The 14,907-nt window shown below is 41.3% G+C and overlaps 1 protein-coding gene across 1 annotated transcript in view; it reads right to left on the reverse strand.

The window, feature by feature from the left end:
• psmd1 (proteasome 26S subunit, non-ATPase 1) overlaps positions 1-14,907 on the reverse strand; it is a 149,936-nt gene that overhangs the window by 30,630 nt on the left and 104,399 nt on the right. The window contains exon 17 of the mRNA XM_068042365.1: positions 9,184-9,298. Coding sequence (XP_067898466.1) covers positions 9,184-9,298 — 115 coding nt within the window. The remainder of the gene's footprint in view (positions 1-9,183; positions 9,299-14,907) is intronic.

Below are 14,907 nucleotides of genomic sequence, written 5' to 3' on the forward strand. Positions count from 1 at the left end.
ATTAGGGGTGCTATAAGTCACACATTTATTATGCACGGTAGCTATTGTAAGTTGTGTGGGCAGCTTGTGGCTCTGAGCATCGCAGAACAAAACACTCAATGCTATTGAGGAGGAGGAACAGGTTCTAATTTTATGTTACACTTGGTTTCTGATATGAATCAGAGTGGAACAGGCTGTGATGCCTTCCTGCAAGAGTGAAAAAATCAGGCAGAAACCAAGATTGATCCCATCTAAATGTCTTGGGTGTAGCATGTTGGTAATTAAATGTGTACCTCACACTTTAAATATACAAATATACAAAAAAAAATCTGTAGATTTTCTGAGTGACTCAATTAGTAGTACTGAGTAAACTAAAGATGCTGATTCGCTCAAGAGATACGAAACAAAAAAACACACAAAAAAATCCCAATTTAAAATCAAAAATTTTTTTCTGAAAAGCACCAATTAGCAATTTGCTCAAATTTTCCAAACTTGTTTCAGCAGCCATTTTAATTTCTGACCCACCTGAATTATTACCCAAATACTTAATAAAAAGTAAAAGACATTCTGGAAAACAATCCACTTAATTTACCCACAAAGTCAGCCAAGTTCTAGAAATCTGCCACATTGCCCTGGAAACAGTTTCTGCTTATTTAAATTTGAACACCTCGATTAAATATCCCCATAGCCTTCTCTGCTTTAAGGAGAACAATCCCAGCTTCTCCTATCTCGCTATATAACTGAAGTCCCTCATTCCGATAATTTATTAAAACATCTTGTTGGGGGAAGGACACATTTGTAATTTTTCCGTTGGCTACCCGCGATTCTTGAAGCAAGTACACAGGATGCTTTAATGATTAGTCCAGTTTACTGAGGTGTTAATAGATTACTAACTTTTACATTACTTGCCCGGTTTCCAATTTGCTCACAATCCATATTGTAAGTTGGCTTGTAGCATAAATAATTTCCCTGTTGTATTTTGTTCTATGGGCATGAAAATCATTTCCAAATTTATAACTAAGATGGTTATAAAATTTGCAAGTTTTACAACGTAAAAAAGGCAAAATTTATATCACATGCCTTGTTAGAATAGAATGATAACCTCAGAAATCCCTATTAAGGTAATTCTGATTCTTAAAAATGGACAGCTTTACAATCAGATGTATTTAATAACTATGATTTATCATTTAAACTTAGCTATAAACTCAAGCCATTGCACTATAAAAAGGCTATCTATAGCTTTTACTTTAAATATTTCTTTTAAATGCAAGGAAGTAAGGACCACGTTAAACAGCAAGTAATTAAGTAAGATTTGTATATTTAAAAAGGTGCCCAGCATTTAAACTGTAATGCACAGTTTTTGTCTGCATTATTCTGACTGATCGATGGATTGATTTGGTAGGCAACGTGTACTGCAGCACAGGCAGGTGGGGCACATGGAGGACTGCAGTGTGAGATGCACGTGTGGCTGTCAACCGTTGGTGGTGGCAGTGGGGTGGGGGAAAATAGCATGGAAGAGCGGGCAAATGCATGAGAGGTATGGATAGCAGGGGAGGAATGGAATAGGGGGTTGGGATGGTGGGATGGCATAGGAAGAAGGGGTGGTATGGGGATAATATGAGAGGGATGAAAGGAATGGGAGGGGTATGGAATGAGAAGGATGGAATGGCATGGGATGGGAATATAGAGAAGAACTGTAGCAATAAAGATCCTAATTTCACCGCAAATGTTTTGCAGGTCTCCGATAGCTACTAAATATTATACAAAGCCACTACTCCAAGTTTCCTCTTCAGAATTTTTACTGGTGAAAAAATTATGAATAGTATTATGCACAATTCACCAAACACCAAGTTAAAACATACACCTAAACCAAAATGGATATTTAAACTGAAGCGGAGATTAAGAAATTGAAACAATCTAGGTGTGGCAAAAGTGGCATTTGTATGGCTAGCCAAAATGTATCCTACCCCAATCTGCTTTTAACACATCGACCCAACAGATAAAGCTAAGTAGACTGTTCGAACATAATAGAGGGAAATGAATGTCAGAGTGAGAAAAAGCATTAGTTTTTGCTGTTGTGGAGGGGTATATTAAAAAAAATGTACACGCATATACTAATTTGCATCTATTTTTCTATGGTCACTATTATATTAAGGCTTCCCATAGACAGACCGAACATCGCAGCTTTGATCATCGATGCAGACTTCTCCCAGATGTGACACTCCATTATCTTTTCATTACCTACACTGATCTTCAAACCCTACATTACACAATCTCTCTCAGTGCTGCAATAGGCCACGACTCATCGTTAGTCACTGTTTTTCAAACTGACAGCCAACATTCCACATGTCCATCACACTTCAAAATTATCTAGTCTTTGATTATGTACCTCTACGCTCAAGTGTCAACTGGACACAAGTGCACACTATTTTCCGCATTTCAGTTTTTTCCCCTCCTTCATAGTCCATTTGAAATACTTCCTGTTAAAGCAATGCATCTTTTCATTTTTTTCATCTTCCTGCAATTTACCTGGTGTATAGAAATTCTTCCATTACCTGCCCAGCATTAATATGCATTTTCTTCATAATTCTGGGCTGTTCCTTGTGCTATTGGCTCAAGTCTTGAGCTTTGAGAAACAGATTTTTAATCTTCATTTCTTTTCTTCAGTACCCAGCTCATTAATCATATTGAGACCAACCAAGGATCCATTAATGAAAATACTGTCTGCATATTTCAATTTTGGATTTATTTGCTTTGCTTGCACTGGGGCATATTACTGTACTAACAAGGTGGATGATAATTTTCAGATGAGGAATTCTCGTCATCAATTCAAACTGTTATGATGCTTTTCCTTCAGTCTTCACCAAGCTTTATCTCCTTAAATCTCTGGATTACTCCCTGTGCCACGTGCCAGTGAGGCTAGAAATAGGAAGATAGTGCAGCTAAACATGTGGCTGAGCAGCTGGTGTAGAAGGGAGGGTTTCAGATATCTGGACCATTTGGATTTCTTCAGGGACAGATGGGACCTGTACAAGGAGGACGGGTTGCATCTAAACTGGAGGGGCACTAATATCCTGGCTGCAAAGTTTGCTAGCGTCACTCGGGAGGGTTTAAACTAGTGTGGCAGGGGGGTGGGAACCAGAGCAGTAGGACAGCTAGTGAAGTAAATGAGGAGGACATAGTAAATAAGGCCAGTTGGATTAATTAAGAGGAAGAGCAGGCAGGGAGATGTTGCTGAGCACAGCGGGACTGGTGGTCTGAAGTGCATTTGTTTCAATGCGAGAAGTATAACAGGCAAGGCAGATGAACTTAGAGTTTGGATTAGTACTTGGAAATATGATGTTGTTGCTATTACAGAGACTTGGTTGACTTGGAGGACACCTCAGAGAGGTCATACAGCGAGGCAATATGGGTGGAGCTCAGGAATAGGAAGGGTGCAGTCACGATGTTGGGGGTTTACTACAGGCCTCCCAACAGCCAGCGGGAGGTAGAGGAGCAGATATGTAGACAGATTTTGGAAAGATGTAAAGGTAACAGGGTTGTAGTGGTGGGTGATTTTAACTTCCCCAATATTGACTGGGACTCACTTAGTGCTAGGGGCTTGGATGGGGCAGAATTTGTGAGGAGCATCCAGGAGGGCTTCTTGAAACAGTATGTAGATAGTCCAACTAGGGATGGGGCCATTCTGGACCTGGTATTGGGGAATGAGCCCGGCCAGGTGGCCGAAGTTTCAGTGGGGCAGCATTTCGGGAGCAGTGACCATAATTCCATAAGTTTTAAGGTACTTGTGGATAAGGATAAGAGTAGTCCTCGGGTGAAGGTGCTAAATTGGGGGAAGGCTAATTATAACAATATTAGGCAGGAACGGAAGAATTTAGATTGGGGGCAGCTGTTTGAGGGTAAATCAACATCTGACATCTGGGAGTCTTTCAAACGTCAGCTGATTAGAATCCAGGACCAGCATGTTCCTGTGAGGAAGAAAGACAAGTTTGGCAAGTTTCGGGAAGCTTGGATAACACGGGATATTGTGAGCCGAGTCAAAAAGAAAAAGGAAGCATTTGTAAGGGGTGGAAGGCTAGGAACAGATGAAGCACATGAGGAATATAAAGACAGTAGGAAGGAACTTAAGCAAGGAGTTAGGAGGGCTAAAAGGGGTCGTGAAAAGTCAATGTCAAACAGGATTAAGGAAAATCCCAAGGCTTTTTTATATGTATATAAAGAGCAAGAGGGTAACCAGGGAAAGGGTTGGCCCACTCAAGGACAGAGATGGGAATCTATGCGTGGAGCCAGAGGAAATGGGCGAGGTGCTAAATGAGTACTTTGCATCAGTATTCACCAAGGAGAAGGACTTGGTGGATGATGAGCCTAGGGAAGGGAGTGCAGATAGTCTCAGTCATCTCATTATCAAAAAGGAGGAGGTGTTGGGTGTCTTGCAAAGCATTAAGGTAGATAAGTCCCCAGGGCCTGATGGGATCTACCCTAGAATACTGAGGGAGGCAAGGGAAGAAATTGCTGGGGCCTTGGCAGAAATCTTTGCATCCTCATTGGCTACAGGTGTGGTCCCAGAGGACTGGAGAATAGCCAATGTTGTTCCTTTGTTTAAGAAGGGTGGTAAGGATAATCCAGGAAATTATAGGCCGGTGAGCCTTACGTCAGTGGTAGGGAAACTATTAGAGAGGATTCTTCGGGACAGGATTTACGGCCATTTGGAAACAAACGAACTTATTAGCGAGAGACAGCATGGTTTTGTGAAGGGGAGGTCGTGTCTTACTAATTTGATTGAGTTTTTTGAGGAAGTGACGAAGATGATTGATGAGGGAAGGGCAGTGGATGTTATCGATCTGGACTTTAGTAAAGCCTTTGACAAGGACCCGCATGGCAGACTGGTGCAAAAGGTGAAGTCACACGGGATCAGAGGTGCGCTGGCAAGATGGATACAGAACTGGCTCGGTCACAGAAGACAGAGGGTAGCAGTGGAAGGGTGTTTTTCTGAATGGAGGGATGTGACTAGTGGTGTTCCGCAGGGATCAGTGCTGGGACCTTTGCTGTTTGTAGTTTATATAAATGATTTGGAGGAAAATGTAGCTGGTCTGATTAGTAAGTTTGCGGACGACACAAAGGTTGGTGGAGTTGCGGATAATGATGAGGATTGTCAGAGGATACAGCAGGATATAGATCGGTTGGAGACTTGGGCAGAGAAATGGCAGATGGAGTTTAATCCGGACAAATGTGAGGTGATGCATTTTGGAAGGTCTAATACAGGTGGGAGGTATACAGTAAATGGCAGAACCCTTAGGAGTATTGACAGGCAGAGAGATATGGGCGTACAGGTCCACAGGTCACTGAAAGTGGCAACGCAGGTGGATAAGGTAGTCAAGAAGGCATACGGCATGCTTGCCTTCATCGGTCGGGGCATAGAGTATAAAAATTGGCAAGTCATGTTGCAGCTGTACAGAACCTTAGTTCGGCCACACTAAGAATACTGCGTACAATTCTGGTCGCCACACTACCAGAAGGACGTGGAGGCTTTGGAGAGGGTACAGAGGAGGTTTACCAGGATGTTGCCTGGTCTGGAGGGCATTAGCTAAGAGGAGAGGTTGGAAAAACATGGATTGTTTTCACTGGAACGACGGAGGTGGAGGGGCGACATGATAGAGGTTTACAAAGTTATGAGCGGCATGGACAGAGTGGATAGTCAGAAGCTTTTTCCCAGGATGGAAGAGTCAGTTACTAGGGGACATAGGTTTAAGGTGCGAGGGGCAAACTTTAGAGGGGATGTGCGAGGCAAGTTCTTTACACAGAGGGTGGTGAGTGCCTGGAAATTGCTGCCAGGGGAGGTGGTGGAAGCAGATACGATAGCGACGTTTAAGAGACATCTTGACAAATATATGAATAGTCAGGGAATAGAGGGATATGGGCCCCGGAAGTGCAGAAGGTGTTAGTTTCGGCAGGCATCAAGATCGGCGCAGGCTTGGAGGGTCGAATGGCCTCTTCCTGTGCTGTACTGTTCTTTGTTCTTTATCATTCCGGTAAATCTCTTCAGTTGCACAATAAGAAGGTTCACCAGAGATCAACAAGGAGTTGGAAAGGAAAACTCAAATGCAACACTCCTATTTTTGCTGTGTGCCAAGCATGACCTTGCCATAACCAATACCATGTTCCACCTGAAAGGAAAATACAAGACAACCTGGCAATACCCACTGGCATCTCCTTGACAATGTGTTTGTCAGACAGAAGGAAAAAGCTGACATGAAGATAACTTGTGCCATGCGAGGAGCTGATTGCTGGACAGACAATTGCCTGATCTGCACCAAGTGGAGTCGAAAGATCCAGCCAAAATGTCGTAAAATCAACTTACCAGGCACAGCCAAAGCTAGATGTCGAACTCAAGAACCCTACTATTGCCTTAGACCTTGCTACACAACTTGACACCATAGTTCAGTTTGATCTTCCTCCCCCAAGTGACATAGATGATGAATGGAAACAGCTCCATGATCAGATCTTCACAACTTCAATAGAATGCCTGGGATACTGCAAGTGCAAGCACCAAGACTGATTTGATGGGAATAATGAAAACATCTCCCATCATCTTAAACAGAAACATCTCACACATGCAAGTCTTCTAGCGGTCCCAGTCAACACCCAAGCACCAAGCCTATAAAAATGCTAAACACAATCTCCAGCTAGCTTTAAGAAAAATGCAGAGTGACTGGTTGAACACAAAAGCGATGAGCTGCAACATCTAGCTGAGAGGCATGATCCATGTTTTTACAATGTGAAGACTGTATATGGCCCACTCACCACAACCTCTGCTCCTTTCCCAACAGCTAATGGAAATAAACTAACCACTGATAAGGTAGCTGTAATGGAAAGGTGGCATGAGCACTTCGCTGAGCTCAGTGACTTCTACATCTATCGCAGCAGATTCCCTGCATCAAATTGAGCAGTCGCCTGAGAAAGAAAGCCTGTCTCTTCCTCCGTCCACTGAAGAGGTGATAAAGGCAATCAAATTAAATCGAACAAGGCAAAGCCTCTGGCCCAGACGGCATTCCAGCAGAGATTTGGAAGAAGTGTAAAAATACAGAGCTTGTTAACAGGCTTACAGCCATCTTCAAGAGTACTTGGGATCAGGAAAAGTTCCATAGGACCTCAAGGATGCCAACATGGTCAACATTTGGAAGCGGAAAGGATCCAAAAATGCATGCAACTATCGAGGAATAAGTCTTCAGTCACAGGAACGATCCTCACAAGGGTCCTATTAAACAGTCTAGAAGGCCTCATAGATCATGTCCTGCCAGAGTCGCAGTGTGATTTTAGGGTTAACTGTGCAACAGCCAATACGGTGTCTGTAGCAAGACAGCTACAAAAAAAAAGCAGAGAGCAACATCAGCACCTATATATGCTGATAGACCTAACTAAAGCTTTTGACAGTGCGAGTGGACCTGATCTATGGCACTTGCTCTCCAAGCTAGGAAGACTGACTGAGTTTGTCAAAATCCTGCACCTACTGCATGATGGTACGGTTGGACGTTTTTGTGCCTGTGACGAGAGGTCCGATGCCTTTGCTATAACCAGTGGCATAAAGCAAGGATGGGTCACGTCTCTCACCTCTTTGTTGCAATGTTTAAAGAAGCTGCCAGATATATGCCTGCAGGCATCAACATTAGGTTCTGTTCAGGGAAGCTATTCTATCTCTCCAGACTGCATGCATCCACCAAAGTCACAGAGGCAGCAATCAGCGAGCTTCTGTATGCAGATGACTGTGCCTGAGCTGCCCACAACAAGGAAGACATCCAGACTATGGCAAACAAATTCTTGAGCGCAGTCAAAAACTTTTGTCTCCAAATCAGTGTCTCCAAGACTGAGGTTATGTTTCAGCCAGTGCCAAGCACATGCTACAAAGTACCAGGCACCGTTGAAGGCACCAATCTCAAGGCTGTAGAAAAATTCTCATACCTTGGTAGCGTGCTCTCTAGGGATGCCATTCTGCGCACGCATCCAGAAATCAAGTTCTGCCTACGGCCAACTCAATGATAACATTTGGAAGCAGCACGGCATTAAACTGAAGACTAAAATCAAACTCTACCAGGCCATTGTCCTTCCCAGCCAACTATATGCTATAGGTACAACAGCAAAGCTCTGGAACATTTCCACCAAAGACAGCTGAGATCCATCATAAGAATCTGATGGCAGGACAAAAATCAAATGAGGTCCTCCATCGTGCTGGGCTCAATAGCATGGAGACCACCTTCCAGAAAATTCAACTTAGATGGGCAGGCCACGTCTCCTACATGGATGAATACAGAATCCCCAAGCAGATCTTCTGTGGGGAACTGTCTCAGGGGAAACATCAACAAGGTGGTTAGTACAAACAAGAAAAGGTCATCCAAAAAAAAGAAAAGAGCCTTACAAACATCTGCATTGCAGACCTCCTGTTTTGGGAAAACACTGCAGCCAACTGGCCCAAGTGGAGACAAGCAGTGAAATTTGGTTCAGCATGTTTCAAGGACAATCCACACCAAACTTGCAACATCAAATGTACCCAGAGGAAGGCAGAGGTGGCGCAGCTGCAGACCTTCCCCCAAGCACCAACGACGACAGCATGAACTGCCAGTTCTGTGGACATCTATGCCGATTCTGCAACGGGCTGTTGTCATTACAGGACCCACAGAAGACGATGAAATCATTCACAGCTTGGACGTGCTCGAATGAGGAGTCTACCATGACAAAAGTTCATCAATGCCCAATACCATATCTCAACATGGAGTCGTATACCTTAGAAAGCATACAAGAAACATCTACACATATTTTATATACTCTGTGCACAATATGTTTCAAAATAATGTTCATCTACATCCTTTTATGAATATCAATGCCTTTCTTGCAATTTCCTATCCAAAAGCATTTCCTTAAAAGCCTTCCATAAGACTTAGCAGATCATAGTTTCTAATGAATATCCAGTGGTTGAGCATTCCACTGCTCTACACATTCAAAGAGAGATCACGCTTCATTTTGGAATACTGCAAACATTAACTTTCAGTTTCAAGTGTTTGGATTATTGACATTATGCATTACAGTGAATTGATATGTTCAAATAGCTACTTAATCATTAATAAAATTCTTTAAATTTTATAGAACTATCAGAACACTTAATAGGTAATCAGTGACTGAAGTAACTTAACTGTAGAACAAATAGGAACTTACCTTGTTGCCAGTTCCAGCACAGCATATTCCTAGAGCTAGGGCAGCACCATATCGAACATGAGGGTTATAGCTTTCAGAAAGCAGAGACACCACACTTGGGCACTGTTCTGGCGTTCTATAAAACAAAGGAAACAGTAATTGCTTTATAAATGTTCATATCGCCAGACATTAGATTCTAAAGCAGCCACATATACTACTTAAGGGTACGTCTTGGTGGTTTCAGTAAGCATTTTGCTTCAGTGGTAAGTGTTGTAACGATACAGAACAATTAATGTCATGAGAAAGCACAGCCAAACCTAAATAAAAATTGCTGCCTATGTATAGTGAACCTGTTTTTAAAACTAACCATGAGAGAAATGGTGGTTTAAGACTGAGCCACTGTTCTTGTAGTATAAGGATTTAAAGGATTAATACCAAAGACAGTGAGAGACCCCTCCCACTGTACAAGCGATGATGTAACAGTCACATGATACAAACTTGAGAAGAAGGAAGAGCAGCACGAAGGATGCACGCTTAGGTGGCTTGCAGAGAGTATATAGTAACTGTAATTAAGAGTTGTTAGTTAACCTTTACTGCAGTTTAAGACTGTCTCTCGAACGCCCGACAATGCTATTAATACAAGTACAACTAAACCCAACATGGTGGCAGCGTTAAAACAACGGTAAAAGAGTACTGAGCAATTAGAGAGAAATACTGGCCCAAGACAGAAAAAAAACTATTTCCCAGCAGAAGAGGCTGTAAAGAGCTCCACAACTGTGGTGAGTCAGAGCACAGAAATATAGGCTGCACCACTGAAGTGTGGTGGCCTGCTAGTAGAATCCAGCATTCGGGTGAGTCACAACACCAACGGTCAGGGATTGTGTTAAAAGCCTTTGCAAAACTTGCAGTAATTTTCTTAAGGCACATGCTGGGGGATACAGAAAAATGGGGGAAAAAAAACCAATCTTTCAATTGGGCTGACGCGAGGGTAAACAGCAGGAAACCCCTGAAATGCACGGGGAAATGCCTGAAAATAGCAGGGACACCTCCATTACGGCAAGCAAGTCTGATTAAAAAAACAACAAAGTGAATTTCTCAAAGGGGAAAGCACCATAAAAAGCCTATTAAAACAGCAGGGAACTCTCAAAAATACCTGGAACATCTCCATTAAAGCAACCAAGCCTGGGGGAAAAAAACAAGCAAGCGGCATTTCTTAAAGAAAGGGGAACACCATAAAAAGTCTATTAAGAAAGCAATATGGATCCAAGATTGGGAACGCCCGAGAGTTTCCAGATCAAGAGGGAACCAATCAGATTCAAAATTGGCTATCATGGAGAAAAAGGTTCCAAAGGTTTATATTTGCTTCACAACTCCACACAAAATCTGAAGTGGAACAAGTGAACACCCTCCTATATTTAGTAGGTGTGGTTTGGATGACGTAATTGTCCGACAAGAGGATCAACGATGCTGATAAATTCGAAGAGGTACTCCAAGCCTTTGATAAATAGTTCAATCTCCATACCAATAAAATCTTGGAAAGAGCCAAATGTAATAAGCTGGCACAGATAATTGGCAAATCTGTAGGCTCCTATATTAATGACCAGATTGGCAAAAGGCTGCGGATACAACAAATTAAAGGCAGAACTAATCAAAGAGAGGATACTCGTTGGCATAGCAGCTGAATCCTTGTCAGATATGTTGCAATTGAAGGAAGACCTTACACTGGAAAAGACCAGACTGTAAGACAGACATAAGTTCACGACAGAATAGGGTCATCCTACAAGCTGAAGACAAGCAGTGGATGAAAAGGAGTCCAATGCTCAAAAAGCTGGTTAAGCCAAAACCAGGGAAACACTAAGGAACAGAAAAAACACACAGATGAGAAGATGTATGACATAGGAAAACCTTGCCAACATTGTGGAGCCAAGACGACCGACAGAAGGGCGCAGTGCCCAGCAAGTAAAGCTGAGTTTTTTTAATTGTGGAAAAAGTGGACACTATGGGAAGATGTGCCACAGCAAAATGTCTTCGCTTAAAAGGTACAAAGCAGAGGACCTTCATACAAACAGCAGTGAATCAAGTACAGCTATCCCCACAAGAGAAAGAACCAGAGAAATCTGTAATCCAGACCAAGATTTCTGTACAGCAGACATCGATGTGAATGGACACCTCATATATTTTAAACTTGATACAGAGACATGCTACGCATTTATCAAAAAAGCTCTAGCTGTCACAAGGGCATTTGAAAAATTTTCATACATCATCATTGGATACAAGTGGTAATCGAGACAAACCACAAGCCATTGGTTTCTTTATTAGATGAAAAGAAACAGCAAAAATGCCTCCACATATACAAAGGTTTCGTCTCAGATTAATGAGGTACGTATATGAAACTGTATACGTCCAAGGGAAGCTCCAATTGTCAGCGGATGCATTATTGAGGGCAGTCATAAATCATCCGTCACAGGAAGACTTGAATTTCGTAGATGACAAACATACTCGCAATACAGCATAAAATTGACTAGCAAGCACAAAGAAATTGAGAGAAATACGACAAGCATAGTAGAATGACAGAGTGTGCATTCTCATTAGACAATATTGCACATAGGCGGCCACAAGCAAGTCCAGGAGGGAGAACAATGAAGACATTCCATGAATATAGGAAATACTTTACCACAACTGACGACTTATTAGTCTACAATGACAGAATTGTTATTCCTACTTCAATGAGATCAGATATCTATTACACCAAGGCCATTTGGGTATAACCAAGTGCAGAGCGACGGCACAATCTTCGGTATGGTGGCCTGGCATATCAAAAGGATATCGAAACCATGATCAACAACTGTCAGACATGCGTGATACAGAGGCCAGAACAGCGCAAAGTGTTGTGACTATCCAACGAGACCTTGGCACAGACGAGGCATGGATTTATTCAGTTTGATGGGAAGTCATATATCATCATCGGCTACTTTTCCAGGTGGATAGAAATCCGATGATTACATTCTATGACCACCGAGGTAGTTATCAGAATCCTTACGGACATATTCATGACACATGGGATTCCAGAGGAAATATCAGACAATGGACTACAGTTCACAAACGAATGCTTTACCCAGTTTGCCATGAAGATGGACTTTCAGCATCTTACGAGCTCACCAATGGCAAGGCAGAACGAGGTGCGAGAACCATAAAATCTTTACTCAAGAAAAATGAAGATCTTCCTTTCTCACTCCTAGTTTATCGCTTAATGCCACTGCTGTGTGGATTATCACCAGCAGAATTACTAATGGGAAGGAAGTTAAGAACACAGCTTCCAGTATTGCCTCAACAATTAATGTCAGGATTGAAGACTCAAGACTATGAGAAAATTAGAGAGAAAGAAAACTCCTACAGAAGGAAACAAACCAGGAATTACAATAGGAGACTTCAAACTTTTTGACCATTGTTTAATTTGGGTAAGCTTCTCGTTTGGATACATGACCTGGAACGAGAAGGTACAGTAATCCATAAACATGAGGATTATCAGTAAGCGTATGTTATACTAACGAATGAAGGAAACATACAAAGGAATCAGAGGAATATCATTCCTATTCCGCAAAAGCAACAGCCAATAATCTATTTCCAAGATCCAGATGAAGAGGAACAAACCCAAACCGAGCAGAATACGACAACCCGTAGAAACGAAAAACCAAGTCAAAAACCCAGACTTCCTACGAAGACGACTGATCGTTCGAAACAGATTACAACCAGATCGGGGAGAGATGTCAAACCTCGGATGAGACTGAATCTGCAAAGTCAGACTTTTTGTTGGTTGGGGGGACGGGGGGGGGGGGGGGGGGGGGTGGAGGGAAGAGTAGTAGAGAAGTCATAAATGTATATATGTTTGGAAAAATGTTGGAATGTTGGATAAAGACTTGGGGGGGTGGGGAGATATTATAGAATATTCAGACAACCGAAGAATAGAACCTGGAATAAATGCATGAGCAATTTTTAATATCACAGACCGCAAGATAGAAAATATCAAAATGGATTCAAACCCATGATCTAGTGAATTGTTTATAAACAGTTAAATTACATGTAAAATCTTCCACATTTCAGCACTGCCAACATTTAGGATTGTCTAATGTGCCACAATTTTCTGATACAAATTTATGTTCACAAGTAGCTAAAATGTAGCTTTCCATATATCTGATTTCCTGTGTGAAGCCCAACCATTAAAAATCATGGGATTTGAGAATATAAGTGGGAAAGGGCATCTAACCAAGATTATATAAAGTAGCACAAATATCTTAGAAGGGAGTATCAAACATTTTTCCCTGTTCGATGACATGTTTAGTTGTAAGAGGCTGAGAAAAAGAGGAAGAATACACACTACAGACATGAAAATGGACATCTTAGTTACAATAAACAGATTGGCAGCACGTTCTCAACATTCAACAAGTTTCCTATAAATGAATACTAAAGCTGAGGATTTCTGAACATTTAGATACATCATAATCCAAGTATTTTATCATGCATTGTAAAAGGTTTTGAGCTTCTCTGTAGGGGCAAAAAAATCACAACCTACTCATTGAACCACAGAAGAGCAATTGCTAGCTAGTTTCTCAACACTCTAATGTGGTTTCTCTCACCAATGCCCCTCAAGGAGCTTGTTAAATTTACAGCCTCTTTTTCTTTAACTTTAACACGAATGCTGTCCGAGATCAATGTCTTTCAACAATACAATAGTAATTTAGATTTGACATAATTTTGGTTGAGCTGTGACCACAATTACTCTACATCTAAAATGTAGAATATCCAACTTTCTTCTCCCCACTAAGTCATAACATTCTGCATTTTAATAAAATCTCCAGCTACATTGCACATAATTTGAGTAAGCTTTTTATAAAAGAAGTATTTGGACTGATTGTATGGCTAACCTTATTTTCCCTAGTGGCTAAATACAACTCCTTCAGTGGTAAGTGTCTACTCGATCTTAGTTGTTTTTTCACTAGTGTATAGCTAGACATAGACATAGCTTTGCTTGAATTGCCTAAAAACTTGGAATAACTTTTACATCAAGTGCAGTAATAACTTAAAAACTTGCAATTGTCAACATTGCCTTTTCTTTTAAAATGTAAGATCACAATTGAAATGTCACAATTATCAACAAAAAAAACCTTAATCTTTACTGACATCACTTGTTTAAAAACAAAAGGGATCTGTGGAAATATTTTCTATGATAAACAAAAGGCTACCTTCCACAACATCAAATCTTTTAAAAACGAGAGAGGAAGCAAACAAGAGCATTGGTTTTGAAGCAAACACAAGCACACAAAAGCGAGAGAATGAATTTCTGTGATGTGTAACTGCCACATCCACTGAGTTAAAAAGTGTTTACAACACTTCAGAAGCTCATTGCCTTTTATAAAAACATATACTGTACAATCTCTTTAAAGGCCATTGCTGTAAAGTGTAGCATTAGTGGGGTAGCAATTAGTGGAAACATTTATTACAGATCAGCTATCCAGACAAACAGTTTTTATTTCTAAGGAAAGGGAACCAATTCTACACAATTCTAACTTTCAGTTTCAAAGAAATTCTGCCATGCTTTATGCAAAGTAGCTTTTAAACCTGGAACAGTCTTCATGTTTTGTTATTTTACTTCAAAAGCTGCTTAACAGTTTCTTAGCATTAGATGCAAGGAAGAGAACCTTGAACATGTCAGATTTTTACGAGCAGTATATTACTTTTATTAAGCTG

This window comes from Heterodontus francisci, chromosome 11, assembly GCF_036365525.1.
Source record: "Heterodontus francisci isolate sHetFra1 chromosome 11, sHetFra1.hap1, whole genome shotgun sequence".
Classification (NCBI taxonomy): Eukaryota; Metazoa; Chordata; class Chondrichthyes; order Heterodontiformes; family Heterodontidae; genus Heterodontus; species Heterodontus francisci.